Source organism: Coturnix japonica, chromosome 8, assembly GCF_054131305.1.
Source record: "Coturnix japonica strain WE chromosome 8, WE-NBRP24, whole genome shotgun sequence".
In the NCBI taxonomy this organism is placed as follows: domain Eukaryota; kingdom Metazoa; phylum Chordata; class Aves; order Galliformes; family Phasianidae; genus Coturnix; species Coturnix japonica.
Genome location: NC_140670.1, coordinates 16852570 through 16878551, shown reverse-complemented (window position 1 = coordinate 16878551; position 25982 = coordinate 16852570). Strand labels below are relative to the sequence as shown.

Here is a 25982-nt window from a genome sequence, read left to right as displayed (position 1 = left end):
CTGTGTTGGCATTTTGTTGGCATTGTTGACTGCTGTTATATTTTGAAGACAGACAAGATCTGGTAAGGTCTCCTTTTCAAGCAGCACTACTGCTGAATACAGAACTAAAACAGATGCCCCTGTCAGAATGGGGTTGATCATTTTGCTTTTCATGCCCACGTGGAAGATTTTCCCTTTATGTTCTACAGCCATACCATCTTTTTTTCAATTTCCTTTAGTAACTGCTTTAAATAAAAAGTTAAAATGATCATCCTAAGCTAGTATAAATCTGTAGGATTTTGTTTTCAGCCCATTTTCCTACTCAGACAAGATTAGGAATATAAGAGGAGGCAAAGTAGCAAACATTTAAAGAATTTAAATATCCTGAATGCTCATCTTCCCTCAAGAGGATTTCTGTAATCAATTTTCATTGGTGGGCATAAGCTATTGTGATAGACACAGTAGCGAAGGTGGGAACACGATGTATGCATATCCCGCTGATCAATATCAGTGTATTGGATCACTTCAGCTATTAGGTGGACAGATAAGTGCTGAATTCTTCTGTATCAGGGATGTGCTTAATTAGGGATATACAAAAAAGAAAAACAGAACATGATAAATTGCTTCTGTCCTTTTCTTTCCCCACATTTTCATTCTTTACCCGTTGCTATCTAAGATGTGTAGTGCTGTATTCTCCCTGTCCCTGCTGCATGGGTGGAAGGTAGCCATATCCAGTGGTATTTACTCCTGTAAGTAACAGATCCTAAGCATTCCTTGCACAACTGAGTGCCAGAATATTTTGCAGATGAACAGTGCAGTATTTCTTAGTTTAGCAGTTTCTGAAACTTGTTTGTTCGTGACTCTTGGGAACTCAGCAATCTCAGTTCCCTTAAAGTTAGTAAATATGTTAATCTTTAAAGTAAAAACACCCTGATTGTGGCTATGAAGTAAATGACTACAGATTTTTAGGCTAAAGGAGTAAGTACACTTAGAGCATTTTAAATCCCCAATATTCAGGGATTTTGCAGTGTTTATCACTGTGCAAATGAGAATTTGACAGTGAGAAATGATGGGGCTTGAGTCACTGTTTCACAGGCAGGACTGTTGGCAAAGGCAGGTGCTCAGGAATGATGTGCTGCCAGGGCTTCTCCTCTGCCTGCTCCCAGGTCACCTCCTCAGGGCTCAATTGTCAAAGACCCACATGAGATCAGCTGCACTCTTAGCTTATACATTTTTCCTCCCAGAGCAGTGTCTTCCATCACTTAGGTTGGCTTACTTACGGAAGGACAGCAGAATGTATTGCTTCTTCCTAGATATTACTCCTTGTGTACTCTCTCACCTTTCAGTCTATTTTTGTTAAAAGCAACGAGTTTAAAACTCTCCAGAACATCACAGCTCAGATATTTACAAGGATCTTGCTCTAACGGGTGTTTGACTGTGTAACTTTAATGAGTTCTCTGGGACCTGATTCCTCATTTAGCTAAATTCGTGTGGTCATTTAACACTGAGTTTTAAATGCTGTGGGTCAGAATAATTTGCAATTTGCACAGTTAAAAATGGGAGGATGAAGTCTGAGGCAAAACCACACTGGTATGCAATGAGTAGGTATTACTAAACAGGACTGATACTTACTGGTATTCTTTCAATAGCTTTATAGTTGCATTACTTTGGCCATATCATGTTAAATGTTACTAAAAATACCCTGAATGCTTTCCCAGTGTCACTTCGGGAGATTCCACAGGATTAGCAAACTGTGCAACCAAGTACAAGGGACATGTGATAGCATGCAGTCTGTTCTTTCTGTAGACAGCTGAACATGCAGGTTGTGTAGAAACTGAGCAAGTCCGGCTCCATCGAGAGTTATCTGGGCTGCAGGCTTCCGATGTCTGTTGGCAGCTTGAGAAATTCCAAATTACCAGTTGCCTAGGGGGAGTTTTAATCTGTGAATGTTTAAAATAGTCAAATTGCTTTGGCATATTGACGTGTGTAGTGTACCATGAGAATTCCAGCAGTTGCATTAAATGCATTTACTCTACAAAAGACAAAATGTTATTCCTATTAATCTGTTCATAATTGCTGGCTTCCTTGTTCATATCCTTCTTTGTGCTGTTAAACACGTAAAATGGTTTGAAATGGCATTTTCACATAGGTAAGCTTAATGCATACTGCTTCCATTACCAAGAAAGGTGTATGGTTTTGAATAACGACCCTTGTAGTTTGTACAATTTGTTCACGAAGGAAAGGATTCATTTCTATGTGTTGTATCCCATAGATGTGCATCCATTTTAGGTTGTCTGGCAACAGCAAGATAAGGACTTCCATAGAACATCTTAGATGCCAAAGTCTTTGCAGTTTACTTTGTGTTACAAATTAGGCACATGAATATGTAAGTGTGCAGATATATGCTATGTTAGTGAAATGTGCCAGGCAGTTGGTTTTGTACAGAAAGGAAAGCTTGCACTTGCAGGCCTGGCAGCCCCAGCTCAACAGCAGTACTGTCTAGAGGTAGATACTATGCACAGGCAGAGATGCAGTGCTCAGATGCAGTTACTGTTGTTTGATTAGATGTCATTACTTGTCCTTGCCTGAATCTTCTAGCTGTATGCTCATTGATGAACCTTGATTATATACGACGGTATTTTGTGGGTAAAAGACTGAACAGAATAAGATCTAAGATATTTGCAAAGCACTGGCTTTGTAACCATTAGTATATTGCTCTTGTATGAGGGTCCCTTAACTGCCAAAGAAATAAAGACCACATTCACTTGGTATGATGCTAAATAGCATTTCCTGCTGAAATAATGAAATGCTGGGTTCTGTCAGTGACAGAACCTTTGTAGTTTAACAACCCAATGGAAACACAAAGAAGGTAATCGACAAAGCCATTTCCCATTTCTTTCCCTTTATACAAGTCACTCTGGACAATGAAGTGCATGTACCGATACTGCCAACAATAGCAACCTCCTTGCTCGAACTAAAAGTGTATGTTCTTTTCACTTTCTACACTTCAGGTATAGAATTGCAGTGCGAGATTTACATAAGCGCTGAGAAGAGATTGTTTGGAAATCTGATCAGTTATGAAACCCGAAACAATACCTGGGTGTGTGTGGCTGCGTGTCTGCAGAGCAGCCGAGCGTTCGTGCTCTCATTGTGGGGCTCAGGAAGAACAGAGTTTCACTCTGCACTGACTTGCAGCTGCACTGTGGCAGCTCAGTTCTGAGTAATACAGAGACAAAATCCAAACCATTTCACCTGGGTATTTTTCTCTTCCTTCCATCCTGGCAAGGACATGCAAGTCGTGTTTCTTCATGGTGCCCTCTTGGTAAGGCTGCGTTAACACTACAGCTGAGTTTGGAGGTAGGGTGGTGTACTACTTGGTTTTGTGAGGGCATGAGAGAACTTTTGGCTATCAGAACTGCTGTCAAGGGATTGACAGCACCCCTGGCTTGGGCAGCAGGAGCTGGTGGTTTGGGGTTCATGTGGCTGTGAGAGTTACAGAGCTGTTGCACTTAGTGGAACGAGGGTATCTTATGATGGGGAAGCAAAGGTGAAATAACTTTAAGTGCTGAATAGGGAAGACTGAGGTGAGTGGGAAGGTGGAAGGGGGGTGGCAACTGGGAGATCTCTGAACTAAGGAGGCAAGAGCCATTGTGTGAAGGTAGCTGAGGAGTGGTGGCAGAGGGGAAGAGAGCCAGCAAGGTGGAGAAAGCAAATGGGAGAGCTCTTCAGGGAACAACTGATGCAACTGCTGAAGGAAGGAGAGAGCTCAGCCATCACAGTAGAGAGCAAATGTGGAAGACAGGGAAAGAACGTTGGGAGGGGGATTCAAGCAGTGGCAAGCAAGTACATCCAGAATTTAGAAGCACGTGTGCTACAGTAGGAACTGGGTAGCAGATTTCCTGTTTTTAAATCGTTTCCCCCCTCCTGCCTTCCGTGTTTTTTCCCTAAGCCAGGATCTGACAGGACGTCAGAACAGCAGCTGTCAGTGAGTGACTGGGGGGAAGTTAAGCCCTGCTGCACTTAGAAGCTTTTTCTATTTGTATTTTTTTATTACTATTTTTTTAAGTGCCTGCCCACTGATCCTAGTTGAGTAGGATGAATTTTGAAAGGTAAGATTCCCATTATCCCATGCAGAAAGTCTGATCTGCTAAAGGAGAGCCATGCTTGCTTTAAGTGGTGGTAATTGTGTGGTCCGTGCTGACAGATGTTGCGTTTGTCTTGACCTTTCCGTTGAAGTGCAAAGTCTAATGCTTTTGCAAGAAGGAAGGAGGGTTTGTTTAGAGCTGTAATTGTTGGACCAGAATATGTTTTACTGTGCAATGTGAACATACTAGAAATAGTCTCTGAGCACTTTCATTTGTTGGGTACTAGGAGTACTGTAATGGAGGCTTTGCCTTTCCACTCCCAACTCAATGTTAATTTGTGCATTACCTAAAAGATTCTATGATAAGTGTACTGGCAATGAATATAGTGTGAAAAATGACTTTTGTTTGTTTGCACTGTGTCTGCCATTCAAATGCATTTATTCCAGTAGTTTTCCTTCTATGGCTTTGCAGTTCTTTTCTAGCTTAATGACTGGAAAGCATAAAGCATCCTTAATGTACTGCAGCTTTGGAAACACCATAAAGTGCTGTCTTTAATGTTTTCCACTGTGTTTTTATTCTCTTAAGTATAGATTTTTATTAATTTATTTGTATAAGAGTATTAAGTGGCACAACTAGACTTCATGAAATACGTGGGTTGCTCAGAAAGTAATGCCCTCTATTTATTGCCATGGAAACTACAACAGATACAAAGAGCACAGTAACACTATTTGATAGAGCAAATTCTCAGCTACAAAACTCTATTTTTCATCATAGCCACCACCATTAGATATGCAACAATGAATAAGTACTTGCATGTCGCATTCATAATAATCTGCAGCCAGTGGAGGTGACCACTCACAGTCACCACTGCTGAAGTGAACCTCCCACCCCATCACTGTGCTCACATCACTGTTCAGTCTCCATAAACACTCTGCAAGTGTTAGTGAATGTCAATGAGTGCTGTTTTTTCCTCATGGAGGAGTTCAGTGACATACCTCTACAGCCATACCACCAACATCTGCCTCTGGTGTCATGGGTGTACATAATAAAATAGGAGGCATTACTTTTGGAGCAGCCCTCGTATATCACCTGGAGGTGTTTCTGTTGCTGTTCATTGATTAAAAAATAATTTTTTGGTCCTTTGTGGAAGCCTGCAAAAAAAGCATGACAAGTGCTTTCAGCAAGGATGCTACTTGAGTGGTCACAGTAAACTGGAAATTGCTGTTGCACAATGCAGCTCAGTTGTTTATCTGTTTTCTACCCACCACATTTTAAAGCCTGCGTGTAAGCTGAGACTTGGAGCTGCTGTTTCAGAAGAACATCTCTGATCAGAAGGCATGCAGAGATAGTATCCGTTGGTGACCAAAGGCTGAAACAGTTTCAACTAAGTGGTGGGAGCTGCTTGGTAGTTGGAAAGGCCAAACAAACTGAAAAAAAGTGTATGTGTGTATTTGCAAATCTGTTTTGGATCTGTTAGTGGCTGTTTTGTCTGTTGTTGCTCCTTGAATGTGGGACTGAGCTGGTGCTCTTCCTGTTTGTCAGTTTGACTGCCCAGGGAAATGGCAGAGTCCACATCCCAGGAGGTGTTCAAGAAACGTGGAGATGTGGCACTGAGAGACATGGTTAGTGGGTATGGTGGAGGTAGGTTGATGGCTGCACTAGATAAGCTCAGTGTTTTTTTCCAACCTTTAACGATTTTGTTATTCTGTGGCTCCAGTAGCCCTTACAAGGACAGGACCTGGCCAATCTGGGCTAAGTCTTCAGTCAATTTCCTGTTGGCTTTACGGTCCATAGCAGTTATATGTGGTAAAGGAGCAGGAATATAAAGGCATTTATGTGGGTGAGTAATTTAGAAATGTCATTCCTACTTTAATATGTGTGCATCCACTCTCTGTATATACAGAATATTTTCTAAGAGCACTTTTTGTTTAGTAATGATCACTCTTTCAGTTACAAACACAACTGTTCACAATCATGTACTTACTGGGACCTCAGAAAGGTACATTTCCAACAACAGATCAACAAGGATGATATGAGCATCTGTCTCTCTCACACTGCTGGCATCCACCAGATAAGATCACAGCCCTGGGAGCAGGAAGACTAGTTTCTGGGGCATGGCCGAGAGTGTATTTGCTCTGTGTTGTGTAAATACAGCTCTTGTCCTCCAGCCTCTTCAGTTATTGAATTTTAGCACATCCTTTTCAACACAGGTGCCTGCATAAGTTCGGTCATGCTGCCTCACAGGCATCTTCTTCAGCTAGACAGCAGTACTGGGAAGTGTTGAGTTAATGTGAAGAACTCTGTTTAATTTTGTCTTCAGGAATTTTGCCTGAAAGTCTTTGATGTCTAGGGCTGCATTTGGGGCTGCCATCTGCATGGGGCTGTGTGCTGCTTCAGGCTGACTTCTTGCCCACAGGTCTCTTTCCTCACCAGCATTTCCCTTGTCCCACAGAGCCGAGCTTTGTTTACCTCCCACACATCCCTGCAAGGCCTGGCGAGCGCAGCCCGCTTCCCCCACACCTCGCACATCCGCAGTGACAAGTCGCTGTGCTTGCCAACTTGTGTTGCTCTCTCTTCGTCATAGCTTAAGAACATGTCCCTGCCCCCTTTTTTCTTTCTTCTGTATTCTGTAGCTTCAATGAACTTTTTCCTGTTGCTATAGTTACAGTGTCTTTGATGAAATTAGCTGGGTCCTTCCCTTACGGTTGGAGTTGATTCTTGGCCAGGCTTTTTTTGGCAGTAGCCCAGTTCAGTGTTAGTCATCACAGAAGTATCATGCCCGTATTCTTTGAGGGTCTTCAGGTGTTTGTTTCTCTTCCAGGAATACTGATATTCACGTAATAAAAGCTCATAATCTTATCTAAGATAAACTCGGCCTTGTAGGATGCAAATCTGGCATTCAAGTCAACAGTAATTTAGCTGTTCCAGACCTTACATAGATTCTGACTTTTGATTTGGCCATCAGTCAGAATTTGTGGGGGTTCCTTTGACACTTCTCCTCTGTTCTTTTGAAAGGCTGCCTTTAAGGTACTCAAACACCTACATAGAGAGGATTTCAGAGCACCGTTATTTGCTTCCTCGGATTTTTAAAGGAGAAAGTGTGATTTATATCCATCAGCTAAGGTAGTGCCCATGACTGTGTTAGAAGGAAGAGCCTGTCTGGTTTTGTGAGCATATGCTGAAATTCCTTGCCTTCTCTTTTCTCAGCACACAGCTCTCAAGCTGCTCGAGGAGTGTGCTGAAAGAAGAAATGTCTGGGAGCGCAGGGATCCCAAAGTGTGGGTGTAGTGCCTAGGTGCCTGGCCACCCAGGCTGCATTGATGTGGGCTTTGGTAGCTGAATGTCTCTTGAATTGTGAAAAACCACAGATGTAAGGTCTCAAACAAAGAACATTATATCTAAGCTGATATAAAAGTAGTTGCAAGTTAATGGCTGGTCTGTTGGGTTTTTCGTGGATTTTTTTTTTTTTTTAATTTTTATTTTTCTTTCTTTTATGTCCCCATTTGTTATGCATGCAGGACTTCTGTTCTCAGGTTCTCTCTGATCAGTTGATGCCAATGAGAGCTGGAAGAGGGTGCTATCAAAGCATCTCTGTTGGGTTGTTGAAATGCCAGATGGAAGGGTGCACTTCTAGAAGCTATTACCCAGCATGGAGCCCGTAGGAAAAAGTAGTGAATACGCCCTTTTTCAGGTGCTTAAGTCGCAAACAAATTTGTCTCCCAGCTTCACGGACATAGAGAAGTGGTGATATGGATATGCAGCCAAATGTTATGACTTGCTCTGTTTGAAATGTTTTTCAAAAGAACATGTTTCCTTTTGGGTTTTATTCAGAAAAGCAAGCAAGCCTTTGCAGATAAGTTTCCAGGTTCTTACCAGTGGAACAATCACGTCCATTAGCATTTATGGTACATGGATATTCAGAAAGCAGGAGCCAGTAAATGATGAAACACCATGGTGAAACCTACCATTTATTTTGGTAGTAGTTAAGATTGTCATCCTTATCAGCCAGGGTTTGCATACTGAAAAGTAACAGATACATTCATAACTGATTTCAGTTTCAGGAAATTTCAGCTTTTCTATTTCCATTCTGTGTGATATTTCCAGTCTAATTCTGAGTTCTGTGGTAGATAGGAAGTTGCTTTGTAACTCCGCTTCGTTTCCTGAAATGACATACGTGTGATTATTCAGAATTGTTTCAGGACATCACTGGGATACTTTTCTTTACATCACTGTTTCCTTGAAGCAAAAGCTTTCAGTTTTAGTGGTTGGATGTTTGCCTTTGGATGTCAATGAGGCAGAGCTGAGAAATATCCTTTCCAAAACAGATGGCATTTGAGGAAAGGGCTTTGCAGTACTGATAGAGAGGTCGTTGTTCTACTATTTCTCAGTTTGTACTTGTCTTGCCTATTTGATTTTCAGCAATGTAATATGTAGTTAAGCAAACAAAACAGCTTAGTAAATGTGGCAGATCAGACTGATGTCAATAGAAGCAACATCCCCAAAAGTCACAGCTCGAATGTGTTCTCCATACTTGGTTTCTAACACCAGCTTTAAAATACTCTCATAACTGATTTACTCTTGCAATAATCTTATTCTTCCTCTTTCAGAATGAGAAGGCTTTGGGGCATTCCGTGAGCCGCTCTAGTAACATCTCTAAGGTATGTTCCTCAATATAACTCAGTCTTTGATAAATTTGGGGGATAATGGGATTTCTTTCATTTCAGATTTGAAGTGATAGATGTCACAGTGTGACCAGTAGAAAATGTTGCTTATGGCTGTCTGTAATTGATAGTCACTCTGCTGAAACATTAGAATTCTCTGGTGTTATGCAGATTGTCTTTACAGGTCAAATGAAATGGAAGCCATAGTAGGTTTTCTCTTTCACACTGTCAGCCTCCTTAGCTTGATAGGAGCGAGATAGATGACAGATGCCTGAGATTTTATCTTGGGGAAAAAAAAAAAAAAGTGCTCCAAAACTATCACTCAAGTATGTTCCTTTTTCTTTTCTCATTTTTTTTTTCTTTCCCATAATCTGTCCAGCCTAATGTGGGATGCATCCATAATGTGTATTGGATGCATACTTTAAATATTGTTTTATTGTCACCTCATTTGAATTGTATTGGTAGCGTCATGAAATTCAGTGTTATTAGGGCATGGCTATGTAAGTATTCCAAAGTGAAGGGAAGCATGATAAACTGCCTTTCTAATCCTTCAGTATAACAAACGGACACATCAAAAACACAGTCACTTTGTGTCATCTGAAAAAAAAAATAACCCTCCTTCCAAAACAGCTTGTTGCAAGAACATACTTGCTACTCCCACTTCTTACCAGACTTCTAATTAGCTAAAATCTAGAGTGCTTTCAGCGTACCTTGTTGCTTACAACAGGTACAATTGTTTGAAGGCTTTGTGCAAGCAACACTGTGCTGGCTGGCTAGTATTTTTCATGGGGTGCATGAGCCTTAACCCGTCTTTTTCAAGGTTATTGTTGCTTGTGATAATGACTTCTAATGACAGAGTGAGTCATTGCATCTGTGACACGCTCAAGTCACTTTATTCCATTTTGGGTACTTCAGGATACATGAAGTTATTTGTGCCTATCTCCAGCAAAGGAAACAGTTTATGGCTTATATGGGCACTCTTTATGGCTTATATGGGCACAGACAACTTTCACTTTGGGGCAGAAAGAGAAAATTGATGAATGTCCTAAATAACAATTAGGGCAGCTGTCCATTGCTTAAGGCACTGACCAAACTGAAGGTGGTATTATCATGGAGCAGCACAGCATTATCTTTTGTATTCAGCTTCAGAAATCACATATTCACACAAAGGGTTTTGAAGTAAATGTAATGCGGGTGTAACTTCTGATTCATCCTATCCCAAAACAGGACCGTGCCTATTCCTTGTTGCCCTTGCTCTTCTCTTCCTAGGGCTTTTTCTTGGATTTTCAGGCATTGTTCAAAAGAAATGGCAGTTTTTTATCAAGTATCATTGTACTTTTCCCAGAGTGTGCAAAATTCAACACAAGATGCCTTTCTGCAGCAGCGTTTCATTCCTATTCCCTCTGTTGTTCTCACAGAGGAACCCTATCCCAGCAGAAGCAGCATACATAAAGCCGGCTGCACAGTTCATTCTTAATTCATCAAGAGTTGTTGGTGGAGTGGGAAGGACCAGGCTTTCTGGCAGAGCTTTCCCTGGGAGCTCTGGCAAGTGAGACACCAAGATTTGCATTCTTCTTGAAGCACTGAAATATTCAAAGTGATTGCTGTGTGTTGCAAAAGCAAAAGTTCTCAAGGGGAGCAAAAGTCAGCTTTGCCAGTTCAACCTGTGAGAATTGTTGGTTCCAAACATGAGTTTCCCAGAGGTATAAATGTTCTTATTTCCCTCTGTCACCTGCATCTGATCCATTCTGTGCTGCTTCATTCTGGAGATTGCTCCTAGCAAGGGCAAGAGGTGGAAGTCCCTCTGGTGAAATTAGTCAGTGATTTACCTCATTCATCTGCGTGCTGCCTTGTGCATCCAGACAATTCAGCACTAAGCTGCAACAATTTATATTGCAGCCCACCAGTGGGATGGCTGTCACAAGCAATTTGTCGGGCAAACCAGGAAAGATTATAGTTAGCAGGATACTGCATAGAAGCTTGAGTACATGGAAAATGTCATTCATTCTGAAGTTAATAGGAAAGTGCCTTTTATGTCTGTCTAGAATAGTGTAACGACCTGGCCAATAAAGCAGATTGAATGCATGTAAAGGAAAATGTGAGGAAGTGTTTGGCTGCATGTATAGCCCTTTATGCAGTCCTCAGAGCTTTCTGACACTGCACTGCTCTAAGAGGACCTATGTAACTTAAGTTGAGTTTAATCAGATATGTGCTACTTTTCCAGATCTGCTGGGGTGTGCGTGTGTGTTTACAGAAGCAATGATCACACTTTCTGCAAATGACTGTTGCAGCTATTTTTTTCCACTCAGATCTAGCTTACAGTAGAGCTACTACAAACACTCGATGCTGGCACTTGATTTAAGGCCATTTCTGGTGCTGATATGTCATTACCAACCTGCTGTGGTTATTACTGTGCATCTTTCCACTGTTCTCAGTTGTATGGCACAACGTGAGTGTCAAGGGTTGAGTCAGAGATCAGCCTCTAGCCAGGAGAGGATGCTGTGTTATTTGGTGTGACCAAGGAAAGGAGCTGATGCCATAGGGCTTGGGGTGGTTAAGGAGAGCAGCAGGCAGATGGCACCACTAAAATGAGATCAGCTGGTGAAGGTAGCAGGACCTCCTTGAGCATAGACCCCAAGTGCTGGGGCTGTCCAGAGCAAAAGGGGCAAAAAGGGCAGTACTTCAAGAGCAGATCTCAGCAGATCTTCAGAGGCTGAAGAGATGCTGGTGTATGTGGCCAGGCCGAGTAATAAGAATGTGAACATTTGGCTGGGGATGAAGGCCAGCAGTAGCAGAAAAAGAAATAGGGGATAAGATGTAGGAGGATCTTTGTGTGGTGCTATTAGATTTTCTGCAGTCTGTTGTGTATTGGGGGATGTAACATTCCTCCAGGCCCTTCTTTGCTTTTTTGGTGAGTATATTTCAAACACTCCTTTTAAATCTGCTCTACAAAAATGTGTTTGAATTTATGGAATCTTTTCCAAATCTTAAAACAAATTTAAAAAAAAAAAAAAGTGTTGGAAGGAGATTGAATTGATTTAGTCATAGTACTCAGACAAGGCCCAGTTCCAAACACTCTGTTCAAGAGCAGTGACACTGATTGGAATATTTCTGACTGGCATACGGCCACACAGGCTGGATTCACATCTCAGTTCTGTGCCCTAAGCCTGCATTTTTACCAAGAAGCCACCATTCATTAGTAAGTGCCTTCATCATACAAGCCATACAGAAATAATTAACCTTAATAAGCTTCATCTTCTCTGTATGGATAAAATTGACCCTAAAGCACAGCTAGCCACTACGAGGCCACAAAAAGAGGATTTTCACAGTATTGATAGTTCGCATCTTCCATTCTTAAATAAAGAAATTCTGCTAGCAAGCAAAGTAAATGGGGTACTTACAAAGCTGGTCTGTAAACAGTTATCCTCAAATTAGCCATATTGTTTGGCATTAGAGTGTCTAGTAAACTGATGATGTGATGTAGGGAAATATCTTTAGGTCATCTGTGTACTTTTCCTGTCATCTGGTTTCTCTGGAGGGCTGATTTTAGTGTTCAGGGGAAGTACATTTTAGACTTACTTTTGTAGCTCTCTGCGAGGTAAACTTTGAAAATGCTAATACTGAGATCGTAGCAAAGAAATCAAAAGCACACTGCTTAAAAAATGTAAATGCTTTGTCTTTTCTGAAGGCTAGCACAGCTTTATCTTTTGAGCAGGAGCACATTGTAAAGTATTAAATTATTCTTGGACTGAATGGCAGCCAGTGCAGATGCAAAGTGGTAGCCTAAGCTTGCTATGAAATTTAAAATCCATTTAGGCTGTTCATCAGCTTGGAACAGATTTAGAAAAGCATATGAATACACACATCCACTGTTGCCTGAAGCTTTGATGGATTCAGTGAGCATTCGTCCATAGAAAATCTGTCCAGGTTTTTAAGTTGCCGAGCTGAGCTTTCCTATAGTCTATCAGATGACCAGGGCTCACTGCAAAGGTCTGCTGATCAGATGTGCTCTGTCCAGGTACATGAATTTAGGGGAAAAGGGAATAGGGAAAATGAAGCTGCTTAAACAAAATCTGATACAACTGAGATGCTCGGGAAAAACAAGACTGCATAGCATAAAGGTGAAGGGATGCACTTTTCCCCACTCAGAAAGGCATGTGAACTTGTGCCTGGGCACAGTGCGATAGAGAGGGCTTTCACTCCTAGTTTCCAGATGTCATCTTAATTATAGTCATGTACGTTATGTAGAGTATGGAACAAAGTACTTCAAGGAGCCAGCTGCCAGTTCCTGTCAAATTGTTTCCAGAATCATTTGATGGAGTTGATCATCCTGAAAATATCAGATATCTCTTTCCCACATCTTCATCAACAGTGTTTCCTCCTACGTCCTGTACCTACATTTTATCCTTGTTGAATAGAAAAATGCTCTGTTAATCTAAGATGCCAATACAATGGAGCATTTGGGACAAACTTAGGAACTCTTTTTTCTTTGGCAAAGTCATGGTTTTATCAAGCAGTCATTGGTGAACTGTTGTGATCTTTTTTTTTCCCCCAGTATTTTTTCTTACCACTCTCCATTCTAATAATGCATCATATTTCAGGCAAAGACACTTGATATCATCACACACTGGAAGACTACGTGGCATGTATCCGGTAGGGAGGAGTTGTGTAGGCTAGAATTTACTGATATTTGATCCAGCCATGCTGCAATTTAGAAGAAGGCTGTCAGCTGGGGCTGTCTGCCCTTCGTGATGTCCAGTAGCCTCTTGGGCCATCTCAAGTGCCAGCTTGGCCACACAACTAGTTGCTGTCATTGCCCCATTGTTCCTGGGCATGTTGGTCCAGCTGGAGGCCTGCTGTGGACACCACTTATAATTGCTGGAGGCCACAGCTGCAGTGCAGGAGCCTTCAGTCAGAGTGCACAGCTCTTGCTGGAAACATAAAAATACAAATGCATTGCATCCTTGTGAAGGTGGACAGCTGGAGCAGCAAATGGTGTAGAAGTGGTCCACATGCATCAGTTGTGCGATGTGCAAAATATTGTCTCCTTCTTGTGGAACAGTTGCCACATTCCCTGTATCTCTTTGTAGTTGTTCAAGTACCTGAAGAATAGCCAGGTTAGCTATGGATACCCTGCAGTGGCGCTTAGTGCTTCATTTTCACCTAGAGCCCACTTCTGTTTTCTCTCCTGACTTGGCTGGCTGTTCCTAGAGCCTCCCAGGGGACACATGTGGGGTGATTGGTCCTGGTTTCCATGGTGTAAACTAAGGAGGCAGAAGAATCTGGGGCTTTCACTGCCCCTGGAGATGCACTGCTTAAGATAAGTGTCTGTCATGTCCACGTCTAGCAGCAGTCCTGCCTTTTTAATACATGTTAAAGTGGGATCTGTGTGAGACAGATAAAATAGCTTTTTGGTAATGAGTTCTTCTGAAGTACAGTGTGATAACCATCCCTCTGTCTTTTCTCTGTGGTTCTACCGCATTCATCATTGTGATGTGTTAATGCCAGCAGACATCAATCAGATTCAGACAGAACTCCCAGTGGCCCATTACAGACCACAGCACTGTATGCTGAAAAGCATCACAGCCTCCGGGTCATTGGGGTGGGCTAGGTCCCTGGCTGTTCTTGGAGGACAGGTGACTCCAAAACAGTGGTGGTAGATGTCTCCCCTTAGCCAACACCTGCAGTGAGGATTACCTGTGTCTCTTCAAGCTCCCTCAGGGTCTGCTTCTAGTTGGAGTTGGCTCAGCAAAGGCAGTCACTGCACTCCTACTGAGTCTCCTTAGCTGAGACTTCTAGATGTTTTTGTAGCCCGGATATTAGGTGACAGTGTTGATCCTACTTATGTGGCACCTAGAAATTGTAAGGTTTGTGATTCTTCCTTCAGACTTCCCATTGGTGGAGGAAATGTAATAAGTTTGTTAAAATGTCTCAGGCCCTATTCTTTAAGATAATGTGTAATTACTTGTACTGAAGTGCAGCTGAGGCTGAGTCAACAGAAGATACACCCAGAAGCACCATCTCAGATGAGCAGGTTATTATGGAGTAGGATTGCTTCAAAGATTATATTATTTTCTGAGGCAGGGTGGGTGTTTTTGTTTTCAGGTGTGCTGGAGGTAGTCACCAGTAGGTCTTTGGAAGAGACCAATTCCTCTTACTAAGGGATCACAGTTTGCAGAGTAGTGCAAGAATGAGAACAACCAGCTATGCCAGCATAAACACACATTCATATATGTTCTTGATGGCAACGCTGTAGAGAGCTGTGGGCTTCCAGGGATTGCTGCTTTCAGTTACTGTGGTTATCCAAAACCAGATGGGAGGGCCACGCTGTGACCTCACTGAATTGCATTAGATGGGAATGGCAGTCAAAACAATTAACTAACTATTGACCTTTAGTTCTGAGCTATTTTAGGCCACAAGTCTGACTGCGCAGAGCAATTCACTAGCTTGTAGCTCCTAGGACTTCTTGTTGGTGGTGATAGTCATCCAGAGTGAAGGGCAAGAATAACCACAGAGATTCAGTGAGTGGTTCTGAGGTTAAAAGGGTTGAATTCAAGCTTAGGACGTCTGTCAGTTAATGAACATAGCAGAAACCCCCTATGAAAAGGACTGCTTTAAAATCTATGGCTACAATCAACATCATAAGAAGCTGGTTTACCCAATGGTGCTACTACCTGTGAGGCTGCTACTGGAGCAGTAAGGATGGTGGTAAAGGCTTTGATTGCTCATTTTCCCAGCCTCTTTGGAGCTGAACCTGGCATAGGAGAGCAGCCAGGACTCCCAAGTGAGCTGGATCTACCTCTCTGCTACATTCAACCATCACATCACCTCTTTGTCATGTTCTGGCCCTAGGCTGTCATGTTTCTTCCGTTCTTCTTTTCATGGCTTTTTTTGCTTGTTGGGTTCTGGGCAGCAGCTTGCATTTTACTGTATTCTTCTCTTGTTGACAAGCTGTGTCTCACCGTTAGAGGCCCATTGCTGTAACCAGCTAATGTCCTCTGGCAAATGCAGCTAGGGAAATGACTGACATTAAGCAAGTTCAGGAAAATAAATGCTTTGTTCTGTCTCACCTCAGTATCCTATCTGATCTGCAGTGCAGCTGTGTAAATAGTGTCACAGGCAAAAGCATGGGAGGAACGGATAGTGGGAGGTATGAGAAGAGGTGCGCCAAACCATGGCTGTTAATGGTAGCCACACCTGATATCAGCTCCAGCTGAGGATGGGGGCATTTTGATCTTCCAGTATGTGTTGCCTTTCCATGTGTGCTAACTGGTGTTCATTTTTTGGTTGCATTTGCGTTTAGTCTAAGGGTGGCATAAAAGACCTCTTATATACGAGAAACAGGAGGGTGAGAGGAAAAGGAAAGTTGCTTCAGTTGGTTTTCTTTATTTTTTTCCTTCCGTGCAAGCTGTCATGAGTAGTGCTGGCATCTAGATGCAGTGATTTTGAAATACAAATGCAATTTCACCGTTCCTTCCTTGTCCCAGCTTTTTGATGTTCCAAGCAGCGAGACTTTGACATGCTGTCTTGGTGCCAGGCGGTTGGATCAAGAAACCAGTAATGTGGGTTCAGAAGGAAATTTTGGTTCATTGAATCTAGTCATCTGCTATTAGACTGTCACATTGTGTGCACGTCTGTCTTTTTTGGAATGCTTCATTTCTAAAATGAAGCAGTAAAGAAAGCAGATTCTTTATAAGCAGAATACCTTCTGTGATTTGCTCATAACAAAACCTGAGACAGATATATTAATTGATTTGTGACTGCAGTTGCAGCAATATATTGCTCTGTTTCCATGGCAGAATATAACGTGTTTTTTTACTGGTTCAATATTTTGTTTTTAGCAGATTGCTAAATATGTCTTTTTAAATAATTCATTACTTAAGTCATATTAATTTTCATTTGCATAATTATAGCAGCAGATTATAGTGTCAGCTCTTTCACTAACCTGTCTTTCTTTTTAACAAAGTAATTACTGCACTCTTTCTAAGAGATGGGTTTTAGTCAGAGATGTGCCTGCTTTTAGGATGGGTTAAACAGCAAGAAGAAAAATTCCAAATAATAGCTGAATTCACCTGACTGTGTGAACACTCCTATATCATCAGCATGCACAAGTGGTGTAAAGTGTACGAATTTTGCTTTTCAGGATAAAGCCCAAACCGATCTTTACGTGTTAATATGTTTTGTCAGTCATGACATTGTTCAATTTGCTTTTTTAGAGCAAGGTTATCCTGGTTTTTATTCCGTATACAAACCTAGCTGTCTGAGATGGGAAACAAGCCACAGTGCCTTGCTGCAGGTTGAGAGGTGTGTGTTTGAGCCTCACCCTCTGCCCCTGCCAGCCCAGCTGTAAGTGGATACCTGATTTTTCATACTTGCATACCTGAGACATCCTGATGCAATACCGGACATGTCTCTCTCTTCACTGCTGTTGGAGAACCTTCGAGCTTTGCTTGACTGATCAGAAGAACCATAAGCCTTTGTCTGAATTGAAAAATGAGAGCAGTGCTTTGCAGGAGCAAGTGAGCTGCACTGCATGTTCAACAGCTGTGGAGTATGGGAGAAACAGGTTTAGAGATTCTCTGCCCATTAAGAGGTTACCAGCATATACCTCATCACAATCTTTGGGAAGTGTTCTGTATTTTCAGTTTGACACTCAAAACATACAGCAGCAAAAAGGCCTGTAATAGTAGGCTGTTGAGATGGTTATTACCATATTGACTTTAGAGGCTTGTTTCTTAAGTGCTACATAAGCCGTGGGCTTAGCTTTTTTTTATTTCAGCTGAATTCTGAATTCTACACCTATTCAATTTCGTGCTGTGATCTTGTTGGTCCCGTGAATGTAGCTGCCATCACAGCTTTCCTGCAAAGAGGTGAAAGGCCCTGTCAAGGTAGGAGCAGGGTGAAAGGTCTCCTGAAGCACAAAGAGTACAAAACCTTCAGGGAAGGGTCTGGTTAGGCAGGTGGTGCTCGTGTGTACATCCTGGTACTGAAACTACCTTCCCTACAAATATTCTCTGAGTTGCTGAATTACTGATTATAGTGTCTTGTGGAAAAAAATGAAAAAGAAAACAAGCCCCTAATCTCTTGTCATTGTGGTAAGTGGAAGGATTAGCTATTAAGTGGTAGCTAAATTACAACTAGTCTGCATACACACCTCCATCTGATTATGCTAATTACTGTAGCATTGCTCATTTCCTGCGCTATTGTTCTGTGCAGTGTCTGACAGCTGGCAGGTTCCGCTCCAGAGATGGTTGCATATGACCTTGGGGAAAAACGTTTCTGTTCTGATCTCTGTTTTTCCAAGGATGAGGCTGTGACAACCTTCTTTCTTAGCACTTGACAGTGACACCTCGCTTTCTTGCAACCAGCCCTTGAATATCTGATGTAGAGTGATATCTGACTCCATATGCTGTGTTCAGCCCTGAAGGTGACTGCTGCGCCTATGAAACTCTTCCAACTTCTGACTTGCTTTTTTTTGTGTGTGTGTGTGTGTGTTTTTTTTCCCTTTTATTTTTATGTCACTGCAGGCTGGAAGTCCAACCTCTATCACAGCTCCTCATAGCTTCTCTCGGACTTCTGTTACGCCATCCAACCAGGACATCTGCAGGTAAATTGTCCTGTTTGCATAGCTACAGTGAGGTTCATGCAAGGTTCATTTAAGGAAAACCAAAGCTGAAAAAGCATGTGTACAGAGAAGTAAGCAACTCGGGGTTCTGGTCTGAAGTGTCCCATTTGTTTGACTCAACTGCTGTCTAACACTGCTTCATTGAATCCCACTGACTGGCCCGCTATGTTTGCTGTTCCCACACTAGCTGTAATTCTCATTTCTTCGCTTTTGATTATATGTGTTCTCTTATGTAATTGTTTTTTTTTACTTTCTGTGCTTTTTATTCCACTGTTCTGCATGCAGTTCCAGTGCAGTGTTTTCTGAATGTTGTCATCACAGTCCAGTGCAGTCTGCTGTTGTCTTGAAAAATCCTCACTGCCAGAGCTCTCTGACACAAGGGGTCACTGTGACTGTAATCTGTCAGGACACGTTACATGCAACAAAGAGAAACTCCCGTGGGCAGGATCGGGGCCAGGCGCTCAGGTCTGCTAAGAATGTAAAGCCCGCCCGCACTTTGAAATTCTCCAAGTCCCTCAATGACGTGGACCAGAAGGCACAGAGCACCAGTGAGTGCTTTGACTACGTGGAGCGAACTTGCTCAGAAGGCAAATTGACCCCGACTCAAGAGCAGTGTTTGAGGATTAACAAATTTCATCTTAAAGAGAGGAAAACGCTGAATCTCAGGCCTCTTTCTTTTAGCACTTCTAAACACTCCTACATCCCTTCCCTTTCCAACTATTCGAGTGCATCAGGAGGAGCAGAGAACCGCAGCGCTGTACATATCCCCTTGCTGGAGGACAGAGTGGACCATGACAACTCAAGAAGCAAAAAACTGTTGCGTTACCTTTTTTCCTTCTCCCACACCTCCAGCACCAGCAGTCTGCATAAGTTCCACGAACTGGAGAGCTATTCCAGTCACTTCCAAGCTGAGAAATCCTCCAGCATGCTGGTGGAAAGCACGGACTTCTGCTCTGAGGACATGGGAGATGATGACGTCTTTGAGGACAGCACCTCAATGAAACTGAGAACAAAAGAGCAGCGGGCACCGCTCTGTTCAGTAGAGAAGGACAGTGACCTTGACTGCCCTTCCCCCCTCTCAGAAAAATTCCCCCCTCTCTCCCCGGTGTCTGCATCGGGAGATACCTGCAGGTTGGTGCATCAGAGAACCGCCTACCTTCGAGCCCTCCTGTGTGCAGTGGTGACCGTTCTGCTTTCCTTGCCTTTGTGCTGTTTGTCCTTTTTTCACCCTGTCGCCTTGCTTTAATATGTGTAATGTGAAGCATGCAACCTTCTCTCTGCTTCCTGTACCCCTCTGACGCACTTAACAAGTCTACTAAGCAAAAGCATATCCTTGGGAGTCAAATAAATTCTCTTGCGATTTGTTTCAGATTTGGGGTTCTGAGGTGGCATTTTTCTTTCATCCTTGCACAAACTGGGAATATTTTGAGAGAATCAGTTACACATATTAAAAACCAAGCTGAAAATTTCTTAGCTTTTAATGAGCAATGTGTTTTCCAGACAAGCAGTGCTGAGTTGTGTCAGAGGAGGGTGGGCAATGAAGAGGAAAAGAATGCTTGAACATTGGTTCTGAGATCTAGTCAATATAGCCTAAGATTGTTTTTTAACTTTTATCTCCCCGCTTCTAGATGGCTAAGATGAAAAGGAGAACTAAACATTAGGTATTAGTGATGATTAGTGAGCAGTATGATGTCCAAAAAGGATGGGATCTCCTTGTTTCAGCTACAGAGGATTAGCTATGTACATAGGTGAAAGGAACATGCAGCTCTTGACTGTCTTTGTGGTGAATTCTCTGCAGTCCTGCCCTGTCCCAGCTCCAAAATGAGTCTGGGGAGAAGGAGATGCCAAGTACAGGAGTAACTGTCACATCCTTCTGCTAAGCATTTTCCTGTCTTAATCTTTCTCCTCTTTGACACCACTATCCGAAGCTGGCTTTGTTAATACCTGCCAGCAAGTTTTTATTCCCTCAATACTCCATTACCAGCAAAATCTAGTTCTTTACTGGCTTGTCATCAACAAGATGCTCTTTTAATCCACCCACTCTTTCAGTCCCACTTGCGAGCTATCAGCAAGGTCACAAGAGGCAAGATGCTACACATCAGTGAGAGATTTCAGTAATAGACAGAGATGGCAGTGTGCCAGGATGCACGTCCCATATGCTTAGTAACTTATATTCATTCCCTGAGCTCCTTACCATCCCCCTTTCAGTTCCTGACCTCTTTCACGTGGTTCGAAGGACTTAGTGATGTTTGATGCAGCCCAAGTGCTGTGTGTAAATTGAAGCTGGAAATCAAATGCCAGCACCTGGCAGTAGCGCTGTATCAGGTGTCCTTGCTGTCTGCAGTTAGATGGTGAGGGAAACTGGGAATTTTGCAGAGCTGGTGCTTCCTTAGCAACTCTTGCAAAATAAGAATTGGAAGAGCAAAGCCATTAGTCCTTTTAGAGTAGGCGTATTTGGGGGAAATGGATGCTATTTTTTTTGCAGCATGGTTCTGCCCCTTAGCATCTGACACTAGAAACAATCATTTCCCTTGTGCAAAATTCAGACCAAATTAACTCTCTGTGATACTAGGTTGGGCTGTTTCACAGTTCCTTAGGGAATTTTGTTTCATCTGTGTTAGATCATAATTCATGAGTAACTGTACCTCTCTGTGCATGTTTTGTCTTGGGAAGTGCTGTCTGATCTGTTTAAATGCTGTATTCAGTTAAGTGCTATTGTTCCAGTAGATGGAAGATTGTCATTTCTCGCACTTTTTTTTTTTTCTTTTGGGTACTGAATTTCTGTCAGGCTCTGTGTGTCTGCCTCGTCTGTTAGAAAGCAGCTGTCTAGTTAGCACTGTCTGTGCTCAATTATGTTGTGTGTGTGTATGTGCTTGTATAGCAAGGGAGTTCTTTAGTTTTAGTTCCTTTATGGAATACATTCCTTTGATATGTATGTCTTAGGATCCTCAACAGACAGTCTTGTGTGATCACAGATATTACATGCCTCTTCCACATGCTTTCTATTTCCTTTGTTTCTAATGAGCAGCTTTGCTTCTGATCCAGGATATGTCACTGTGAAGGAGATGATGAGAGCCCTTTGATTACCCCCTGTCACTGCACGGGAAGTCTTCATTTTGTGCACCAAGCCTGCCTGCAGCAGTGGATCAAGAGCTCAGATACACGATGCTGTGAACTCTGCAAGTATGAGTTCATCATGGAGACAAAGCTGAAGCCTTTGCGAAAGGTAGGCTTTGTTAAACATACATCTGCGCTGAACAGAGGCTGTCATTGCCCACAATCCCACAGAACCGATTTGGTGGCTCCTTAGTAATTCTGGTCAGTTTTGTATAGGTGCTGGAGGTTGTCTAACACTCAACCTCACAAATTCAACATCAGTGGAATCCAGGTCTGAGAGGTGGCGTTTTTCTGCTCTCGCCATTGTCATGATAATTCTGCTTCAAGAATTCATCAACTGCCCAAGCAAACAATGAGTCTCAGTCCTTCCTCCCTTTACATCACCCTATATCTAACAGGAGAAAAAGTGTAGATTTAGTGCAGCCCAGCAGTGCTCTCCTTAAATGTACTTACATACACTCACAACAGTTTTAGTAGTTTGGGTTGCTATAACTTGTTTTTGTTTTATAAACAAATTACCTTTCCCAAGTCTGGTGATTTAAAACTTAGTTATCTAAATACTTTGTGTATTGTAAGACCTGTTTTGTTCTCCCATATCCTCCAGGCTTTCAAATTTAGTTGGTCCTTACCATCAGGATTCTGAGGTGAAAGTCACTGGTGTTCTTACCACAGACAGATCTTGCTATGAAAGAGATTAATAGCAATAACCTCAGTCTAGAACTAGAATAACTGAGAAACATTCAAATGTGATTATCCTAAATGATAAGGGATGGGAAGTCCAGACTGCAGCCATCTGAAATCTGCTATGAGAAATTATCTGACTTCTGAAAGTGAATCCTAACAGAAAATAGAGCAGACTTCAAACACTTTGTAAGTTTTGATTTATTTATTTTTTTCTTAATGGAGATCTACAGTCCACAAAGTATATGGCAGAGAATGTTGTGTTGACATCTCAACCTCTGCTGATGACTGCAGAGAAGCATTGCCATCTAAGAGCTGTAGCTTTTTCTTTGGTAGCCTCTTAGCACAGTGCGTAGGAGCTCAGAGCTGCAGTTATGGCTGCCACAGGCTTTGTTATCACACAGACAGATCGCACAGCCCATCTGTAGGATGTGAAAGAAATTGGAGGAGCCCAAATAAAAAGAGTTGCCATAGGTGATGGTTAGCTGCTGACTTTTCTGTGCTCACCCTGCCTAGAGTGGGTGGGAAGCATTTCCTGCATATTGGTATGTGGTGAGAAAAAGCTGTTGGGCACCTTCAAAAATGAGTCATTTGGCATCATTAGTTACATTTGAGCAGGTCATCCATGGGAGAGAGACCAGATGCCAGGAGGTGGGGGCTGAGCCATAACTAGAAGGATAAGAAGGATTTTACCTTTCAGATATGTCTGAAGGGTCCTTTAGAGGTTCAGCTGCAGCCAGAAGACAAGCTGTGTCTTCAGCTCATCCTTTATTGTATCCTGTCAGTCAGGACAAAACAGTCTGGAACTGGTGATTACTAACAGGTGGGACAAATAATAGGGCTTGTGCTTGTCTGCAGGGCAGGAATGGAATTAGCATTCTCAACATCTTAAGGCTATATTGCATCACTGCATATTGGCCTGTGATATGTTCAAATGCTAATTTACAAGTGGAAGAGAGTGAGGAACAAACCGTATCACAGTACAAGTGAAAGTGAGGAGAGACAAGAGAGGCAGGCTCTATTGTATAATTCAAGTGAAAACAACAACAAAGAAAAGAAAGAAAAACTGAAAATTCTGTAGATTGAATAGAAATTTTGACTTTTTAATTTGTGAAATGTTGCTTGCTGTGTCATTAGGATAATGCAGCAGGCAACTCTGGACTCCATTCTCTGGGCTAGGACAGAATAAAATTAGCAGGATAACTTCCCTGCTGTGCACTCCTTTGGAAAGATGAAGTGTTATGGGATGGTTTGGGAGCTGCAATGCCAGCATATAATAAGAGAAGTCAGAGTCCAGTGGAACATCTCTAGCTGCAATACAGAAAAGAGGAATATAGTCAAAATATGAGCCCTTGTGGCCCTGTAAGAGCACTCACACATGCTTACATTTTGACAGAATAAATGAATTAAATTATATTTTCTGCAGAAAACGAACACCATTGTTTAGATACAAAATCCATTTCCTATTTATAACGTTATCCAAAGCAAAAGTTTTGTCCAGTCATTTTGTAACAATAATTGAAAGTGTGCAGTTTTCTAGGGTGATGTGAATCTGGTATATCACTGCTGGAAATCTTCTGTTCTTCTGCCATGATGAGATTTAGATGTCCACTGATAAAGAAGTGTGGCTTTGACTTACCAAAGAGATTGCTTGTCGGCAAGACAGAAAGTATCACAAAATCTCTGTTTTGTGGTTCAACCATTCTTGTATTTGCAGCAGTTATAACAATGATTCAACCTGATGAATGATCTCATTAAGGTCATCCTCATTATCTTCCACACTTTTCCTCCTTTTCAAAGTCAACTTTTTCTGCAACTTATTCTAGGAGACACCAAATAAACCTCTCTAGAGCACGTGGGTATGTATGAGAAGCTTATGTGCCCCTGTGTGCATTTTGTGGAAATACAAGGACAGATTGCCTTAACACCATTCCGAACAAATATAATGAGGGATGTGTTACCCACCTATAGAAGTTTCTTCATACAGATAAATTGCTTTGGAAACAATTTAAAAAAAAAAAAAAATAAATAAATAAAAAAGAATTTTAAAAAGGAATGGAAAAATATTAAAAAGTAAACAAACAAACAAAAACAAAAAACAAAAAACCACCACCAATGATTTCCTGATGCCACTGATAGAAAAGTAAAGAAAAGCTGATTCTGAAAAATTCCCTGTATACTTGAAGCACCTGTAGTACCTGTCTGCTTTCTTTGTGTCCATTCTGAATGTCAGTGACCTGATGTTGAGTTTTCTCCTGGGGCTGTACAAACATTACTGATAGGTGCAGATCTGGGGGTTTAATTTCCTGTATCCTTTCAGTTATAAAAGCTGTCATCCCAGTGCTGCTATGTACTCTTCGGGCACGTGTTCAAGTGTACTTGAAACACTGAAAATAAAATCTGTGTTGCTGCTCTATGGAGTGCTAAATATATGTGAAGATTGAATGAAACTTCCAGAGGTGGGAGGTGAGAACTAAACAGCCTTGAGCTTAGTGCTAAATGGCTCTGACTGCACTCTGGGGGACTCTTAACTGTTCACAGTGAGATGCCGTACACATACTGGACGATTGGATTGTGTACCCTTCCTACTGCAGTGTGTTATTGAATGGCTGCCTTAGCAACGGCACCCCTTTGCCCTTCATGATGCTCATTTCTGACTGTGGGTGCTTGCTGTTCATTGCTTTGTGAATACACTGAAGAGCAGGCTTGCTTGCTCTGTGCTGGGATCCCTGTGGATCGGTGCTGCAGCTCTGGATGGAGCTGAGTGCTGATGTCCCCTCCTGCACCAGGAGTGGTCGTTTCCATTGTGGCAGAGCAAGCTGCCAGCTGCACGTACTGTGGTCAGAGCAAGATGAGGGGGGAAACTGGTCTCTTGCCCGCTTTTGGCTCTGGTCAGTGTTTTCTCTTTATTCTCTCTGGTAACTGTGATAAACACTTAATCTCTTGTTCTGCTTTCTGGGTTTCTTGCCAGTGGGAGAAGCTGCAAATGACAGCCAGTGAGAGGAGGAAGATCATGTGCTCTGTAACATTCCATATCATTGCCATCACCTGCGTCGTGTGGTCTCTGTATGTCCTCATAGACAGGACTGCTGAAGAGATTAAACAGGGACAGACTACTGGTATGTTACTTGGTTATTTTCCTACTTACTCATTTGGAACAGTTCTTTATCCTGAATGCAGGGAGGATGCAAAGCCTGAGAATGCAGGAAATGCTTTTACTTAGAACAGTCAGCTTTAGGCAGAGATTGAGTTGGTTTAAAAGAACAGTTCTAAAGAGATTTAGTTAAATTGGTGTAAATTTGTCTGTACATGTCTGTACATGTCAATTTTGCACTTGTGAAATGCACAGATACAAGAGGAAAACACTGTAGCCAAACACGAAATTGCACTGGCTAATTTAGTTCTAAGCTGGAACACTTACTGAGATGACAAGGATGTAAGCATTTGTTTGCTGCTATGGCTACCTTTAGCTGAGTAAAACGAGAACAATTTAAAAAAAGAGAAGAAGGAAGAGGAACCAAAATCCAAACCTGAGCTAAACTAACAGGATTATTCTTTCTATTCAGACATCGTTGAGACTTGTTAACACAACTTTTCTACAGGGAGTCTGCAGAAATTAGAGTGGTTGTGTGCGAAGCAGAGAAATTTGGGTTGATTCTTAGAATTCCCATTCATGCAGCTGAGATGAGGTGCACTGCAATTGATGCAGTGGTTGCCAGCCCACTACATGGGTGTCTTAACTTTCAGGGTAGCAGCTTTCCTTCAGTGTGCCAGCTGTGAGCATACCAAATTGAAATGGGTTGACTTTGGAGTGCCGGGCTGTGTATTTGCAGC

General features: G+C 42.1%; 1 protein-coding gene across 19 annotated transcripts in view; it reads left to right on the top strand.

The window, feature by feature from the left end:
- MARCHF8 (membrane associated ring-CH-type finger 8) overlaps window positions 1-25982 on the top strand; it is an 89214-nt gene that overhangs the window by 56828 nt on the left and 6404 nt on the right. For 7 of the 19 annotated variants that reach the window (XM_015866818.3, XM_085554507.1, XM_085554519.1 and 4 more), the window contains 5 exons: window positions 8672-8722; window positions 18253-18332; window positions 18636-19481; window positions 21396-21576; window positions 25120-25267. In XM_015866818.3, the coding sequence (XP_015722304.2) occupies window positions 8672-8722; window positions 18253-18332; window positions 18636-19481; window positions 21396-21576; window positions 25120-25267 (1306 nt within the window). Of the gene's footprint in view, window positions 1-3184; window positions 3302-8671; window positions 8723-18252; window positions 18333-18635; window positions 19482-21395; window positions 21577-23865; window positions 24301-24468; window positions 24615-25119; window positions 25268-25982 lie in introns of those variants that run through there. The other 12 variants (XM_015866820.3, XM_085554516.1, XM_085554517.1 and 9 more) reach the window with 8 other exon arrangements.